The 17,939-nt window shown below is 42.0% G+C and overlaps 1 protein-coding gene across 5 annotated transcripts in view; it reads left to right on the plus strand.

Moving 5' to 3' along the window:
• Positions 1 to 251: 251 nt before the first annotated feature.
• CPSF6 (cleavage and polyadenylation specific factor 6) overlaps positions 252 to 17,939 on the plus strand; it is a 28,443-nt gene continuing 10,755 nt past the window's right edge. Inside the window, exons 1-10 of one of the 5 annotated variants that reach the window (XM_080576191.1) lie at positions 252 to 433; positions 8,076 to 8,285; positions 10,169 to 10,272; positions 11,039 to 11,184; positions 11,896 to 12,069; positions 13,067 to 13,571; positions 14,798 to 14,890; positions 15,819 to 15,934; positions 16,280 to 16,433; positions 17,446 to 17,640. In XM_080576191.1, the coding sequence (XP_080432317.1) occupies positions 374 to 433; positions 8,076 to 8,285; positions 10,169 to 10,272; positions 11,039 to 11,184; positions 11,896 to 12,069; positions 13,067 to 13,571; positions 14,798 to 14,890; positions 15,819 to 15,934; positions 16,280 to 16,433; positions 17,446 to 17,635 (1,752 nt within the window). In that variant the 5' untranslated portion in view covers positions 252 to 373 and the 3' untranslated portion in view covers positions 17,636 to 17,640. Of the gene's footprint in view, positions 434 to 8,075; positions 8,286 to 10,168; positions 10,273 to 11,038; positions 11,185 to 11,895; positions 12,070 to 13,066; positions 13,572 to 14,797; positions 14,891 to 15,085; positions 15,149 to 15,818; positions 15,935 to 16,279; positions 16,434 to 17,445; positions 17,641 to 17,939 lie in introns of all 5 variants that reach the window. The other 4 variants (XM_080576193.1, XM_080576192.1, XM_080576194.1 and 1 more) reach the window with 4 other exon arrangements.

Below are 17,939 nucleotides of genomic sequence, written 5' to 3' on the forward strand. Positions count from 1 at the left end.
TTTTTGGATATGCAACGTAACGTACAACACAGAACGTTATCTACTGCGTAGCACATTAAGTGCGTTGTGGATTACACGTGAGGGGCTGCTCCCTGGCTTTGGTATCACCTGGGGCTTAACGCAGCCCCCCACACCCCAACCGCCGCCTCACGGCGGACACGGGGCGGGCCTCGCGCCTCAGCCCGCGGCCCAACATGGCGGCGGGTGGCGGGCGGGGGGGGGGAGGCAGCGACCCCCGCCACGGAGAGGGCGGGGGGCGGAAGCGGGCGGCCGTGGCGCGGAAGTGACGCCGCGGCCCCTCCCCCTCCCGGCGGCGGCGGCGGCGGAGCCGGGCGCGGCTGGCGGCGGCCCCAAGGCGCGGCCGGGCGGGATCATGGCGGACGGCGTGGACCACATCGACATCTACGCCGATGTGGGCGAGGAGTTCAACCAGGTACGGGCCGCGCCGCGCCGCACGGAACGGCCCCGCGCGGCCCCTCACGGCCCAGCCTTCGCCGCCTGCAGGGCCCCCAGCGCGGCGCCAGGGCCCGGCCGGGCCTCCCCGCCGCCATTGTTCCGGCGGGCCCGCACCGGGAGGGGGGCGGGGGCGGCACGGCACGGCACGGGACGGGACGGGACGGGACGGGACGGGACGGGACGGGGGGAGCGGGGCCCGGTGGGGAGGGGAAGGGAAGGGAAGGGAAGGGAAGGGAAGGGAAGGGAAGGGAAGGGAAGGGAAGGGAAGGGGGCGGCGGAGCGGGCCCGGCCGCCGGCGGCAGCTTCCCCGGTGGGCACGGAGCGGGAGAGGCCGCGGTGCCGCCAGCGAGCGCGTTCCCTCCCGCCTTCCCTCCCGCCTTCCCTTCCCCTCCCTTCCCTCCCCTCCCCTCCCCTCCCCCCCCCCCATTCCCTCTCCGCTCCCGTCCCCTCCCCGGTGCCGTTCCCCGGGCCCCCCGGTGGCGGCGGGCAGCGCGGCTCCCGCCCGGCGGTGGCGGCGGGGCAGCGCTGCTGCTGCCATTGTTCGCAGACGGAGCGAAAGCAGCAGCTTCCCGGCCGCTCGCTGCGGGGGAGGCCCAGCGAGTTGCAGCTTTATTCAGCGGCGCAGGGGAAAGAAACTGCCCTTTGCTTTATTTATTTATATATTTTTTCACTCTCGTTATTCTTTACTTAAAAAAAAAAAAAAGAAAGACGCAGGTCTTCGTAAGAGGAGATTTGTTTTGATGAGGAACCCGCGCAGAACTTCCCGTGGGTTACAAGTCGCCGACTTTTCCAGTTCTTTTTTGACCCCTCCTCTTTCCCACCGAAATCCGCTGTTTGCGTTGGTTTGGCGTGCCATCTGGCCTGCTTGTGAATCTTGCCCTTCCCGAGGTTGTGTCGCCCCAGATTGCATTGTTCCTGACCTAGAACGCCAGCAACCGCGCACAAGTCCGCTTTCACGGGTTTACCGGGCTTACCGAGTGGTGCACAATGCCTGCCCGCCCTGCAGAGAACTGGGAGACAGATAATAGGTTATGGAATTCAAAGTTAGTCGTGCTAACAACTTAAAACTATCTTAGGAAACTTTATTTCTTCCAGTATTTATCGATAAATTAATTCAGAAGATGAGTAATCTCCTAAAGGCATACCGTAAAGGAATGCCATGCCAGGTGAGCAGAGGATAAGAGAGGACCGATGTGCTCCTTGTCTGCATGTGAAAGTTTCTCCCTTGTAGCTGAAGACCCGTTATAGGAATTTAAGTGGGGGTGAACCTTAGCACAAATGCCGTTTAGCATAAGAGTAAGTCCCATCAGCTTCTGTATTAATTTTGGCTTTGTTTTGGTCAGTTCCAGGTGAAATACTGATAACAAATCAGGTTTTCCTGAAAAACTAATTTGAATCCAGTAGTGTTTTGTTCATGTATACGGAAGCCCTCGAAGTAGAACAGTTTATGGCTGTAAGCGTAGTGCACATGCATACTGCCAGAGCAAAACTGGTGGGGATTCTCCGTGTACCTCGGTCCTGGTCTACTCGGTGCTGGTTGGTTTTGATATCACCTGAAGGCTGATGGCATAAATGAAGACAGTCTTGTGGTAGTTTAGCTTCTTCCTGCTGTGAGGGGTTCCTTTTGCTCTTTTCACCGTGTTCACCCCAGTTGCTACCCTGCTAGGGCTGCATTTCTGCAAGCTGATGCTTCCTTGGTTCGTGAGTCGTGCAGAGTAGAACGTAGGGGTGAGAAGTGAGAAGGGACTAGTGCCCATTTTTTCTCAGCTTGGCTCTTTTATTTCATTTTTGTGAAAACTTGCTGCTTATTCTCTTCCAAGTTTGATTTTTGAGACGTTGGTGTTGTCTCACGACCTGCTCGGTTGAACTGTATTACATTAAAATAGAAAGTTGTACCGGGGGAGATTGACACCTCTGCACTTCCCCATTTCCTTCTGAAAAGTACGAACAAAAGCCGGTTGTTACCGCCTACGGTGTTACTACCTTTAATTCTGAAGTCGTCGTGATAGGCCCTCTTGAAACTTCTGTTCATGGCTTCTGATTTGAAGCTGACAGCTTAAATTGATGACACGGAAGACGTGGTTCAGCATAGCTGTGCAGGGGTGAAGATGGCAGTTGACAAATGCTGTAGGGAGAAAACGATGGCGACTTGATGGTAACTTGGGTAGCAGGCATCGTATGGGATGCCGTGTTTGTCAGGAAAGTTTGCTTGATATGTAAAACAATCAACTGTTGTTCTTGAATTCTGTGGTTCACTTAGTAGTCATTTGAGTTGGGCTGCAGCGACCCTTTCCACAAGTTTTGTCTGTAACAGGGACTGAAAATATAATTCGTCAGTTCTTTGGTCTTCTGTGGACAGTAGAACTGTATGTATAACAAAGCCAGGAAAAAACTTTTGGTGGGGTCTGTAGTAAGGAGATCTTTTAGGGTTTGTGGCTTGATGAGCTTCCCTTCGTTGCTCTGTCCCGTTCTGGGCCTCGAGGTGCTCGTCCTTGGGGCTCCTCAGGGATATTTTTAATGCCTTTGTCCGGGAGGCGGGAAGATGTTCCACTCGATTAGCACTAAATGAACCACAGGTTAGAAGGGTGAAATAAAGACCACAGGCTACGAGGTTACAAGCTGGCTGAACTGAATGAAAGCTGAGGACTGGCTTGCAACCAACTGTAGGTTGCAAAGAGCTGGCTGACTTGACTTGAAGTCAGAGCTGTTCAGTGAGGGCTCTTCTTTCCGTCCCATCTGGAGCTCATCAGAACTGTGTGTCTGGGTGCCTCTTACCCTTTCATTAACTTATTGTTCATCATCATCTTGTCCTTGTGCTTACAGCTTTACTCAGTTTGGCTCCCACCAATTGTGTTTCACTTTTTTTCAAATTGTATTTCCTTTTTTGGATAACTTAGTGGACTCATTTTTTATTTTCTTCTTTAAGATGGCTTCTCCATCCGGCAGTCCTTCATATTCAGTGTAGGATCTTGTGCTGAGGCAAGCTTCAGAAATGCAGGAGTCCCTGCACGCGTAGCTGGTGACCCATGAGGAACAGGAATTGCACGGCACCTTTCACTTTGACCATCTCACCAGACACGGTACACATCCGTGCTGCACATGAGAGCTGCGTTACTGGCGCACAAATGGCCGAAGCTGGCACCTTCTTGATGGCAGAAGACCTCAGAAAGATTAGGGGTGCTTTGGCAAACGTTAGGGTGTGTTTTTGTGCTCAAAAGTGCGGAGTTTCGGAGCACAATACTGAGATAGTGAGCATCCCTGATGCTCTGATCAGCTTTGCTTTTCCCATGCTTTTTCCCAGGAATACATGTGAATACACACATAATTAAACTATTTTAAAAACACACGTTATTTACTGCCAGCTTAAGAAGCATGTATCTCTGTTTTACTGTTACATCATCTGCTTGATCAGAAAGATCTCTTGCTGTGGAAAAAAGGCTTGCTTTGTTTATACTCTGATAAGTACAGTCGCATTGTGGATTTATCTAAACATGCCTTGAAGAGTTCTAGTTTGATAATTAAATACTAACAAATTAGAAATGAAAGAGTTTTGACTTTGTATTTTGTAGCTGGCTAATAAAAGCTGTTCAGATGGAGTAAGCAGCTGAGAGCCTGAAAGCCTCTGTGACTGCGGAGCCCTAGGAACATGTTACTCTCTTGCCTCGTTGTCTAGAACAGCAAAAGAAAAGACTATTTTGTCTAATACATAATAAAAGCTGAGAGTGGTTGGGTCCGTAGACTAAATGGGAATCGTATGGCCCAACAAACTTGTCCCCATCGTAGATGTTCCTGCCACAGACAGTGTCTTCTTTCCGAAACACCAAGGGCCTGCTGTTCTGTTAGACTTCCAGTTTCTGCGTTCAGGCGCTAATCAGAACCAGAAGCATTTCTGCCTATTCCTTGTGATTTTTAAAATGAGGTTGCTAACGTGTATTTAGAGTTTTTGACTACGTGCATTATAATTTTGAATTGGAAAAAGTAGTAATGGAGAAGGTGGATAACTTGCTTTTTATTAACTGAGTGCTTTTTTCAGAAAATAATGGTGATTATTTTCATGAAACCTTGTCACTTCTGTCGCCTTGGGGATGTAATTTAGCGTTTGACTCAAATTGAACAGAGGGAAGAAGCAAATCTCAGAGATGCATGTACTGTTCAGAGAAATGATACCCCCAAAAAATAAAGCAGCATTTTCCAAAACAGCCTTGGGTAAAGGGAGAGAGAGACCAGTTCTCTGCTGCAACTCAGAGTATGGCTGCTAAGTTTCAAAAAGAATTAACGCTTAATTTGTCCCTTCTGCGGATGAGCGTGACATTCCATGTGTTTGTCTTTCATTTCTGAATATTGCAAAACACTGCAAGCGTAATTAAAATGTAAAATACCGGGGAGGGGCTGAGTAACTGGTAGTGTGACAGCTAGTCTGAGTTTTTGATGGTGTATCTTTCCAGTGACCTTTTTGTTCACCCAGTCCCACTCGAGTAGCACTGAACGGGGAATTTCAGTCCTGGTTTTGCAGAGCAAATGATCTGATGTTTCAGACAGCAGCCTGTTTCTTAGCGTGTTTATCTGCAGGATTGTGAATGGCTGTAACTGAGCAGAAATCATTTCTTCTCGTGCTTGCTCTTCTCTCAACTGCGGAAGTCAGGTTATGTCAAAGCCAGCCCATGATATGGGTGGCACGTTTACTTCTCCAGCCTCAGCTATTTGGGCAAGGCTTCCTGTATTCTTTCTTACTCATCTGCATCTAGGAGAGAAGAGTGTGTTGGGGTGAGTTTCCATGGTCTGCCTGTGAAGGAGGAAGGGGTTTTTGGATCTTGTGTAACAGCCGTTGAGCCATCTCGTGTCTCTTCTATCTACACCTGCAGTTGCTGACTCAGATCACTCTTAATCATCTAACCGCATGCTTTGTTGACTGGCTGCTAACTGAGAGGATTCCATGCTGGCTGGCTGCAAAACCAGTGTGATGCGAGGAGAGATTGTAGTGAGCAGCATCAGGTTTGCTGCTGGGTCTTTGTTGAGTTAAATCAGGGCACTGATGCTGTCAGACAACCTGACAAAAAAGATTGCATTCAACTCGCAGTGCCCAGGTAATTCTCTCTCCTTTGATGGTGACCCGAAAGCCTATGTAATAGAAACTTGATCCATTTCAGAGGAGTTTCTTGCTGCTGAGGAGGTGCAGCAGAGCTGTGGACTGCTGACTGCTCTGGTAGGTACTTTGGCAATGCTGAGCTCAGCCTCCTCAGAGAGAGAGGTTGGTGTACGTCTGCCGTAAGACCGGTGGCTGCTTGTTTGGATCTGTCTACCAGGACTAAATTCTACTTCCCTGAAGTCATCACCCCCACACAAATGGCTAGAATTACTCCACGTTCAGGAGAGGATTTCCTTAATTGCCTTGTGACATCAGCCGTAATCTCCCCGTCAGATACCGTGTTCCAGCCTGTCCCAGGCGGTTCTTTGAACCTCCTTTCATTAATTGTGATGATAGGAGGAATCAAACTGACAGAGGGCTGGGGCAGACTCAGTGAAAATACGAAACTCTTACTTAATGTGGCCATAATAAACTTACCTTAAAAGACATGAATTTTCTGTTGAAGTTCAGGGTATGTCGGGCCCGTGCAGTTTACTGAGGATCAAAACTACTTGACTGATGATACCAAAACTTTGCATATCTGGTTTTGTTTATTGTAGTGATATCCTCTTGGCAAGAGTAGCAGTTGATAATGAATGTTTGTATGCCTTCAAGAGAGCTGATCATGTGATGATGATCGTGAATATAGGAGGTTTTCAACCAAGATTGCTGGCTTTGCAGCCTGTTTTCTGTGAAATCCGAGTTGATTCTCTCCAATCACCGTATCTGGAGCTATTCTATCTAAGATGGTTATGTGGGTTTCCAGATGCACATTCACAAGATAGCAGCCCCTGAAATATCTCCAATACCAAAACTCGGTGAAGCAGTTTCTGTTCTGGATCAGCCTGGAAGAGTCCAGGAGCTCTCTGCAGCCGTTTGAAGCACAACCTTTGCGTATGGCAAAACAACTTTCAAAAGTCACTGTATAAGCTTTGAAGGCTAACATTAAACACTGCTAAACCTGTGCCAGTGCCTCACCACCCTCATAGTAAAGAATTTCTTCCTTTTATCTAATCTAAACCTACCCTTTTTTAGTTTAAAGCCATTCCCCTCATCTTATCACTACACCCCCTGAAAAAGAGTCCCTCCCCAGCTTTCCTGCAGGCCCTCTTTGGGTACTGGAAGGCCGCTGTAAGGTCTCCCTGGAGCCTTCTCTTCTCCAGGCTGAACAACCCCAGCTCCCTCAGCCTGTCTCCATAGGAGAGGTGCTCCAGCCTGCTGAGCATCCTCGTGGCCCTCCTCTGGACTTGCTGCAGTATATGATGAGCATGGTGAATGACATTGTGTAAGATGACAAATGGAAAGTATCACGAGAAGTCTTTGAAAAATAATTCCTTAATGCAAATCTACAACACCTATTCATTCCTGTTTGGAATTAAGCAGTCCCACTGATAAAGTTTACGCTGATTGTTTTAAAATTGTTTTGCATATTTTTGTTAAGAAGATTCTCTTTTACTCTTCTCTTACTTGTCCATCTTCTGTGATGAGAGTACAGCTGCCTCTATAGTAAAAAGCAGTATGCCTTGCTAGTAGTGCATCAGCAGACTGAGGTAGTTGGTGCTCAGGGCCCTCCACCTTCCTAATGTGCTGTTTTCATGGTCTGTCTCAGGCTAAATTTAGTCTGGTCTTTTGGACCAAATATTCCTTCCATGCTTACAGTTCAATATATCTGAGGGGACCGCTGGTTGATTTTGACCCGTATGTTTGCATTTAGCAGGTAGTATGCAGTTGCCGAGCACAGGACGTGGAGCTTTTGGAAAGAAACTCACATTTCCATTCCCTCTGGAAGGAGTCTAGTTCACTTGGACAGAACTGTGCTGTAAACTGTACCGACTCAAGGGAGAAGGGAGCGATTCACTCCAAAACCCCATGATAATTTTCTCAACCAAAATGTTCCAGAGGCAGCCTTGATGCTGTAGAATAGTCCCTCTGTAGCCTGTGAATAAATAAATGTTTAATACGCGCAAACCCGAGGGTTTATTAAATTTAATGAAATAAAATAGAATTCTGGCCCTTTCTGGCCTCTCTGTGAATGAGGAGATAAAAATGAAGTTAGGAGTGAAGTAGAAATCTGAAATACAGGGTTTATCAGTTTGGTCCTCTTGAAGCTTGGTCTGTTCATTCTACCAAATGTTGTGATAAAAAAAATATTGGTGGAACTTTGCATATTGCTTTTACTTGCTGATGTCTGTAATTCTGGGAGCAGGGCTTGTGTCTTTTGGGTTTTCTGTTTATATTACAGGTTTGAAAGCATTGTGGTGCCAAATACTAGTTGGAGGTGGTATTTGTTGGTTTTTTTTTTGGTTGTTGGTGGTTTAGAATCCATTAGAAGTCATAAGAATTTGGTATATTTTCATGGGGATGAAAATGGATGTGGATGATAGTGTAAAGGTGTTGGGTCAAACTAACTGTGTCTGTGGAATGTTGTCAGAGTATTTTGTTTAGATTAAGTTTTAAGAATGTTAAAGATAATTAGGTGCTTTTTGTGTTTTAGGAAGCTGAATATGGTGGACATGATCAGATTGATTTGTACGATGATGTAATTTCTCCGTCTGCAAATAATGGAGATGCCCCAGAAGATCGTGATTATATGGATTCTCTCCCACCATCAGTTGGAGATGACGTAGGTAAAGGAGCTGCACCAAATGTTGTCTATACGTATACTGGAAAGAGAATTGCCTTGTACATTGGAAATCTGACTTGGGTAAGTACCTTATTACTATTCGGGTGAAGCCAGCAATTTGAAAATTGTGAACGTAATTCTTTGTAAATATTTTTTTCATTTAAGAATTGTTGTATGAAATATTAAAAGTGCAGCGAAGAAAGTGTTTTTTTCTTTTTTTACCTGCAATTTAGTGAGTCTGCCTGGAGCTGTCTTGATGTCTAAAAATGGATTAAATTTTCAGTAATTATCACCTTTAAAGTTTTCTCTGCTGTTCTAAGTGCTCTGAAGGGATATTTGTGGTACCACCATCTTTTCAGAGAACTGAATGAAAGAGAACAAGCTTAAACCATCAAATATCTTATGCTTGGAGATGCTTTACGGCTACCAAACAAACCTGTTTTTAAGTAATCCCTTTCTAAAGTTTTTAGTTTTAAAAGAAACTAAGATTCTCTGGGATTGTCTTGAAAATACTTTTTGCCTTTTTCCACTTACTTTTTCCAGATCAGTGACTCTTGCAACAAAGCTGTTTTCACGTTTGCCTTGAGGCTTATTTCTGCAGTCTCGGGAGTAACAGTAACTCACTGAACTGCAGTTGCCCTTAAGACAATTACTTTTGTCAGCATTAAAGTATTTTAAAATCAATTGCACTTAATCAGAGTGCAAGTAGCTGGTCAGTAGCTAAATTAACTGGAGTTTGTCTCTCTTTACCTGAAATCCGGTTCTGCCAAAGTCCACACATGCAAAATTTTCATTTGGTTTTTTTTCCCTTCCGATGAAATTTTTACTAGTGATAAGCTTGAAAAAGAATGCTTTGTGGATACTTCGGTGTTCTTCATTAATTTTACAGCATCCTAATTTCAGAAGCTAATAGTTAAGTAAGGGAGTAATTGTCTTAACAGTTGTACTGCTCTAAAACACATGAACAGAATCAGCCGAACTCATCCAAGTCAAATGTCATGATTTCTGAAGTAGATAGGCCAATGTACTGTTATTTGTACCTATTACTCATTGTTTGCCTTCACAAATGGAGTTACCACAAGCGCATTTGATCATTTGAGCATATAGTGTATTTGTTTCGTTTGTGTTTAGATCTCAGCAAAGTAATTTATTAAAGTTTTAAAAGAAGCCTTGATTTGAGGGAGGTCAGATAAGTAGTTGAGAATCTTGAAAGCCTGCTTTGCAGTTTCCATACCGAATTTAAAGAGGTGATGGAGTTACAGAAGTAGGAAGAAAACTATGAGTATTAATGTGTTTTAATTTGTTATACATCCTTGAATACCCGTGAAATTGTTGAATATTACGTAGTAACTAACAGGAAATTAGAGCAAGTAGGTTGAAGTGAAAACAGTTGTTACTAACCATAGGTTTTGTGCTGGTTTTTCCATCTTTTATTTGTAAATCTTGCTACTTCTGTGCAAGTAGTATCTAGGCTCTCACTAATCAAAGCTGTCTTAAAGAGCACCAGTTTAATAATAGGGTGTTAAAAATGGACTTATGTTTGGAGATGGAATTGATGGGGGAAAAAAATGGACTGGATGTCCAAAAATGTAACAGTTATTAAAATAGAATCAATCATAGGATCGTTTGGGTTGAAAATAGTTCAGTTTAAGCCTGATACTCTTGAAAAAGTGCTTTCAGCAAAGTTAGTCAGATAAAAATGTTTTTTGGCGTACTGTAGCTGGTACACTGTGTGGTGGGACTGGGGCAACGTAGCATATGAGGAAGTGTGCACTTCTAAAACTATGAGAATTTTAAAATGTCAATGACTGCTCTGTAAGAGTCAGAAAATATTGGCAACCTGAATAAGGTATTCCTCTTGACAGCTTGCACAAAAAAAAATAAAAACATGTAAAACTTGGTTGTCCTTTACACGGTGTTATAGATAAGTTTTCGTAACTGAATGTTTAAAATATATTTTTCAGTGGACAACAGATGAAGACTTAACTGAAGCAGTTCATTCATTGGGGGTAAATGATATTTTGGAGATAAAATTTTTTGAAAATCGTGCTAATGGCCAGTCTAAAGGGTAAGAACTTGTCACTTCCTTTTTCTTTAAATGAACTGATGTTGGGGGAGGATGGGCATCGGGAAGAGTTCTGATTTTTCATAACTGTCAGTATGTAAACTGATTACCTTTGTTTATTGATATCCAGTGATGGTTGGGTTTATAATTTAATACTAATGATTTAAATTCCAGATGTACATTTTATGGCAGTATTATGTGTCTTACTGTTTAGTAAGTTACATTTTATTGGTGATGTTCATGAAGACTCTTTTCCTAAGTTTCAGTTAGTGTGGTAGTGATAATGTTGTTCTTCATAATGTAAATACAGTTTCCCCTTATCCCCATTACTGAGTCATTTTGAAATACTTGATTTTCTATTAACTGTTAAAAGTGAGTGCTTGAGCTGATTTTTCACTGGCAGTCTGATCTTCCATGCATGACTGCCTTTGTCTCTCCTTAGTACTAATGGCAGTAGTAATGAGAACGCAGTGAATTCGTGATAATAACTTGATCATATTCATTCATATATAGTGTGTTGATACTCTACCAGAAAACTGCCTTTGTTATATATTTTGCCACGTGTTGTACTTGCACTGTGGTTCTTCATATATGTCTTAGAATGAGTTACTTTATCTGTCTTTAAAACTGGGCTAAGATCTGTGAAAGAGTTTCTGTATTTGGTTTTCAGGTGTCCTTTTGCTTACTCTGTTAAACTTTTTTTTTCATGAGGCTTTAGGATATCCAAGGAATGGAAAAAATGCAGTGTAACCTTTTTTCTTCCTTTCAGGTTTGCCCTTGTGGGTGTGGGATCAGAAGCATCCTCCAAAAAGCTGATGGACTTGCTGCCTAAAAGAGAATTGCATGGGCAGAATCCAGTTGTAACTCCATGTAATAAACAATTTTTGAGTCAGTTTGAAATGCAGTCAAGGAAAAGTAAGTCTTTCTTGTGTGCTGTCTTGGAAAAATAGAAGTTTATTCCAAAAGCTGTACTGCATTTTTTTCAGCATCTGGTAATTTCTGCGCAGCTTAAAATAGCTATAAAATACTTATGTAAATGAATTTCCAGCTTTGTTAAAAAAAGATCCTCTAAAAAAATCAATATATTGAAGGTCTGTGGTTGTAGCAGGAGATGGCACTTACTGGAAGAAGATTGCAGCTTTGTAAAACTTTTGTCTTACCATTGGAGAAGGTTTCTGAATTCCTTCTTGTGAATTTAACTGAAAGCAAACAAAAAAAAAAAACATGAGTATTTAGAAATTTGACATTCGTAGGCAGATGAGACTAAGTTCTCGTGTCTGGATAAGTTGCGCTGTGATCGGGTGGAGAAGAGATTCTGTGTTGTGCTTTCCTACAGCACCTTGTCTTGTGGTTTCTAGTCCAGTGTGTGGCCTTGGGCTGCATTAAAGCAAGGACTGCCAGTCTCCCTAGTTGCTGTTCCATTCGTATGGGGATACTGGAACACTGCCATATTTTAGCAAAGCACTTTTTCCCTCTCCACCCTGGCCCCTTATTTTCTTGGGTACAGAGGAACAAGGTGGTGCTCATGAAGTTTTGCTTCAGTGCTACATAAAACTTTGGGCTGAGAATTGGAAAGCTTTAACCTATTTTGACTTACATAATTACACTTTTGCTTTTCCATTGCAGCCACACAGTCTGGCCAGATGTCAGGGGAAGGTAAAGCTGGGCCTCCAGGAGGAAGCTCGCGAGCAGCATTCCCACCTAGTAACAGAGGGCGAGGCCGTTTTCCTGGTGCCATTCCAGGTGGAGACAGATTCCCTGGACCAGCAGGGCCAGGAGGGCCACCACCACCTTTCCCAGGTAAAATAATTAATATGTGGGGTTTTGGTTTCATTTCTGTTTCCTTCTATTAAAGCAGTGTAGTTATTTGGGAATTACAAAAATCAAGGCAATTCACTTAATATGCTATAATGATTGTTCACTGCTGGATTGTAGGTGTCTACCCTACTCCTTTGTTGAAGCACGGAGTTGTGCTTCCTAAATTAGCTAGCAACAGTGTTTTTAGAGACATTCTTTATAGTGTGTCAATGTACATATCTTTTACAAGTATGAAAAAGATCAAGGTAAATCATGTTACAGAGTAGGCTTCTGTTTACTCTGGTGTAGTTCGGATTTTCTGGTTTGCTATATGGGGTGAGAATACGTGTGTTGCAGACTGGATAGTAACAGTGTTCTTCATTACATTACAAATTCGCACAAGACAAGAATTTAGCTTTGATTTGTGCCCAGTGACAGGTCAGTTAGCAGGCACTTAGAATGCCAAACATCAGGCTTGCATTACAGTGAAGTTCTCATTTCACCTTCACTGTTTTTTAATAGACATCATTCTGTAGTGGATTTCCTACTAGCAGTCGAAGGGACATAGGTTGAAAAAACACTAATGAGGACCTGAAAGTAGGTACGGTAAATGTAGGAATGTAGTAAATGTTCTCCAATATAGCTTTTCACATATTTTTAATAAACATTATATCTTATGCCCCATATGAAAGGCAAGCTGTAGGTGTAAGTAGGGTGCAATATTTTTTGTATTTTTTGTAAGATTTTTTTTTTGATAGCAATAGCAACTGGTTACATGATTTTTTTGGTCTGTTTTCATGTTATTAACATTCTCTTTAGATGTTCATAATGAAGTAATTATTATAAATTTACTAAGCTACTGGACCCCAAAGTGCAAGGTATGCATGTCTTGCACAAGTTGCAAATTGTTCAGTGAGGGTTTTCTGTTTGAGAACAAAAAGTTATTTCACTAACTCTTATTTCTTTATATTAACTTTTTTCTTTTTTTTCTTTTTTTTAGCTGGACAAACTCCCCCACGTCCACCGTTAGGTCCTCCTGGTCCACCAGGCCCACCAGGCCCTCCACCTCCTGGTCAGGTCCTCCCACCTCCTTTAGCTGGACCTCCTAATCGTGGTGACCGTCCACCACCACCAGTTCTGTTTCCAGGACAGCCTTTTGGTCAGCCCCCGCTCGGGCCCCTTCCTCCAGGCCCTCCACCACCAGTTCCAGGCTACGGGCCACCACCAGGTCCGCCACCACCTCAGCAGGGTCCACCTCCACCTCCGGGTCCATTTCCCCCTCGTCCACCTGGGCCTCTTGGGCCGCCCCTGACTCTCGCTCCTCCTCCACATCTCCCTGGGCCACCTCCAGGTGCTCCACCGCCTGCACCACACGTGAATCCAGCTTTCTTCCCCCCACCTGCCAATAGTGGCATACCTACTTCAGACAGCCGTGGCCCACCTCCAACAGATCCGTATGGCCGACCTCCACCGTATGACAGAGGTGACTATGGGCCACCTGGAAGGTGAGTGCTTTTGTTTTAATGTGCTTTGTAGCAGATTTTATGCCTTGTAGGACACGTTTGATCTTTCTTTTTAAAGCAAATGTTAGTTAAAAGTAAGAAAAAAAAAACGGAAGGGATCTAATCAGTCTTCAGATTTGCCCCGTTCACTTCTCAGTGAAATAACTCTAAGAAATATGTTTGTAGCAGTAAGAAAATCCTAAAATGCAACACTAGTAATCTTACTTTCCATTTTCAGCTTTGAACTCTTTGTCTTCACTGTTTGTATTTGGCAGTGTCATTATTCCATGTGTACTACGTGTTAACTTATTATATCACTTCGTATCAGTAGCTTGTGGTTGTGCTTCTGTCTTAACTCAAAATTCTCACTTGTTCCTTTGCCATCTTGCTTTGCAAGCTGTCATCTTAGAATACTTTGGAGTTCTCCTCCTTGAATATGTGCATTTGTTGAGTATGGTGCTATACCATTTTCATCTTTTAGTAGCTCTGCTTGTCTCTTTCCTTAAGGATTCAATTCAAAGTTAGTCTTTGTCTCAAAAAACAGGTGGGAATTTACTGCAAGACTTTTATCTTCCTTTCCTGTTAAGCCCCTTCTGGTAATTTGGTACAATCTTGCTGTGTTTGTAGCAGTGGCCTTTTCTGTGGTTAATCCTATCTTGGACAGGGTTTCTGAGTCTCTCTGACTTGACTTGTCAAGTGTTTCACATCATTTGAAACGTCTTTTTCATCTGTGCTTTCAAGCATCTATGTCTGACTGCTGTTTCTTAATTTTCACCATATTTGTATTGCTTAGATCATCTTGGGATAAATTGTAAGAAAGATACCTTCTGCGTAGTTACATGTGGATTTTTCACTTGTGATTTTACTGCTATTGAGAGAGACTTCCCTTACCTAAAATGTTCTCTGCACAGGCACTTTGCTTTGATTCTTTGTTTTACATATGAGCACAAAGTTTAAAAAAAAAAACACAAGCATTCGTACATATTATGTTATTACAGAAACTGTAGAAATTCAAGCATTTGGCTTAATTGCCTGAAATATAATAAAGATAAGGTGGTTGGTTTTTTTTTTTTTTGATGGACAAAATCTAAGTTGTCTGCAGTTGATAGCATGGCTGGGGAGGGAAGGAGTGGGGATAGGACAGAATAACTTACTGTCCAGTATTTTCATGAGTAATGTTAAAACTATCATCCATAACTATTTAAATTGTCATTAATTATATATCATAGGCGTTTCACTGGAAATAACATGCCCATAAGAGAAAAATTACATATTCCATTCTATGGGAGGCACACGAAAAATAATACTCAAAACTCAGGGAGGTATGAATTTTTAGACATTTCCTCTTATGCTAAACTGGCTATAGGATCTTGTTCCACTTCTTGCACTTAAGAGGATAGCATTGCTTATTATTCTGCATTTTCTTTCTACCGGAAGAACTAACACTATTTTAGAAATATCAAGCAGTGGGGGCAGTTTAACAGTCTCAACTTTTATCTCTTAACACGTTTCTTCAGATTTTCTGTATCATTCAGAGACTGGCTAATAGGATGCTGCAAAACTTCTGAGAACAATTTTGTGTAGGTTAACTTCTCTTACTTTGTAATCCATTTATAGGTAGCTAATAATTAAAGTGTAATGAGTACAAGGATTCTTGTTTATTGCTTTTTCATTACAGTGACCAATTTGTAGATATATTTGAAGTACCTTGAACTTGACCAGAAATAAATACTAGAATTAGCTGTAAAATGTTGAAGTGTCATTTGGATAATATATTGTTTTAAAAATGACAGCCTATAGTTGCTTTTCATAAGTTATAGTACTCTGGTCTTACTTAAGAATCTGGAAAACGGTATCATGCAGTTCTGTCATTTTCATAAGAAGATTCCTAGTTTTGCTCAAAGTTGCGTTGTCCATATACATGTATTTCTACATCCATTCAATTGGGGTAATATCTGCTCACATACCTTGAAGGATTTTATGAAAATGATAAATATTTGTAAAGCACAGTTTCAAGTGCTGCTGAATCTTCAAAATAGATGGGATGAACAAGAATAATTTTTTTTTTTTACCTTTTTTAAGCTTTCAGGATTTTGTACTGTAACATGGTCCTTAACACAAACCAAACCCAGATCCTGCTTTCTTTTCTGTTTGTCACTGCTTAAAGTTGTGAACTTGGATTGTTAAAACTGCAATGATAACTCCTTAACGTTTTCTTAATCTTTTAAATAGTAGTTTTATTACTTTCAGAGAAATGGATGCTGCAAGGACACCTCTAAGTGAAGCAGAATTTGAAGAAATCATGAATAGAAATAGGGCGATCTCAAGCAGTGCCATTTCAAGAGCTGTATCAGATGCCAGTGCTGGTTAGTAAAGCTTTATTAATATGCTTTCTATTCTACCTAGCTAAAAAGAGTTTATAGTTTTTCTTTTAGGAAGCCTGCAGCCTTGAAGCCGCATCTTTCTGATGTGGCTTTCAGGAGGCTGAAGTTCTGTGCAACAATCTTAGGCTGGTTTTGTACTGTACTCCAGCTGATGTCTGAGAATGCTTTCTGAGTACTGATCTGGACAGTATTTTAATGCTTAGTCCTACAGTAAATGATCTGGATGGTTATTGAAGAGAAGACATCCTGAATGGTAATGTTACTACAGCTACAATTTTTTGTTGTAGTTGGTATAATTTTCTCATAGTGATTTTATATTGTTTTCAGGGGACTATGGAAGTGCTATAGAGACCCTGGTAACTGCAATTTCCTTAATTAAACAGTCCAAAGTATCTGCTGATGATCGTTGTAAAGTTCTTATTAGCTCTCTTCAAGACTGCCTTCATGGGATTGAGTCCAAGTCTTATGGTTCTGGATCCAGGTAAAACTTTCCTCTTCCATCTGCCTTTGTGAAGGGGAAGGTGTAGGGCAAGACTAGTTCACAGAGGAGAAGGAAACTAAGTCATGTGGGAAGCTTAGTGATTTGCTCATCTGCACAAGAAACGTGTTAAAGAACCAAGTATGGATTCTGAACTTAAATAATCTGCCTTTTAATTAATCCTGTTTTTAAAATTGTTCTGACTAGTTTTTTAACTCTTAGTTTTTAATTAGTATCCTTTTCTACATGGTAGTATTGCAGCGTGTAAACTTCAAAATTGATTTTTGCTTTATCAGTTAAGTTGTCCAGTATATAATTTTGATAATAATTTGCTATTGAAAGTTGATGTAGAGGGTACTTGTTGCCAGTTTTCATTTTGCTTAGAGCAAACTTTCTCCACACTTATCACAGAAGAAGTGTGCTTGAGTTGGGAGAAAAAGGTTGGCCAGAATGATTTTTTCTGTTATTCTTTATCATGCAATCTAAAAATTTTAGAGCAAGTAGATTTGAAATGCATGGACTTGTACTTAGTACAGCTTAACAGCCTTTTCCGAGTTAAGACAAACACCAAGCCTCTATTTCATTTGGATGCTGTAGCAGTAGCGTAGTTCACTTTGAATGATAAAAACAGAGACAGCTGGTTTTGGATCATACTTTCAGTACCCCAATTAGCAGCCATGTTGTGGGAATCATTTAATCATTTGAGGCACAGTACGTTCCCCCAGCTGATCTCAGCTGTCCTCCATTTTGAAAATGTACTTTCTGACTTTTCCTTGATTATGAAGCAGATTACACCTATTTGTAACTGGTCTTAGTCATCACCACCTTCCATATCTTCCATGTTATACGCAAAAACATCTCTGCATCGCAGCGAAGAGTTATTTCTCTCACATCTGAGGAGATATTTCTCTCATATACTTTTTTGATCCAATTCTAACTAGTCAACAGAATACAGAATTGGCATGTGAGTGGCTTGTGCTTTGAAGAAAAAAATTAATGAAGTAATTTCTTTTAGAAGACGTGAACGATCCAGGGAGAGGGACCACAGTAGGTCACGAGAAAAAAGTAGACGCCACAAATCACGTAGTAGAGATCGCCATGATGACTATTATCGGGAAAGAAGTCGGGAAAGAGAGAGGCATCGTGATCGCGACAGAGATCGCGACAGAGAACGAGACAGAGAGAGAGAGTATCGCCATCGTTAAAGAAGGTGAGCATTTGTTTTGTGTTCTTTAAGTTTACTGTTACTGAATTACTAAAAGTGCTCTAGATCTGGGATTATTTACACCATTAATGTCTGCATTTAAATGGTCCTGCAGAACGTACTGAATTACTTTCTTCTTTTAGCATCTGAAATGAAGTCAGGTAAGTAATGACAGGTAACTCTGGGCTTGGGAGGGAGTATTCGTGTCATTCTTTTCTGCAGTTGGCATGCCTTCTTTTTAATTTTAGATGGTATTAATGTTTGTAATTTTTATGAAGTGCAATCAAGACATTTCTTAGTAAGCA

The sequence above is a fragment of the Anser brachyrhynchus genome (assembly GCF_964034855.1).
Source record: "Anser brachyrhynchus genome assembly, chromosome: 1".
In the NCBI taxonomy this organism is placed as follows: domain Eukaryota; kingdom Metazoa; phylum Chordata; class Aves; order Anseriformes; family Anatidae; genus Anser; species Anser brachyrhynchus.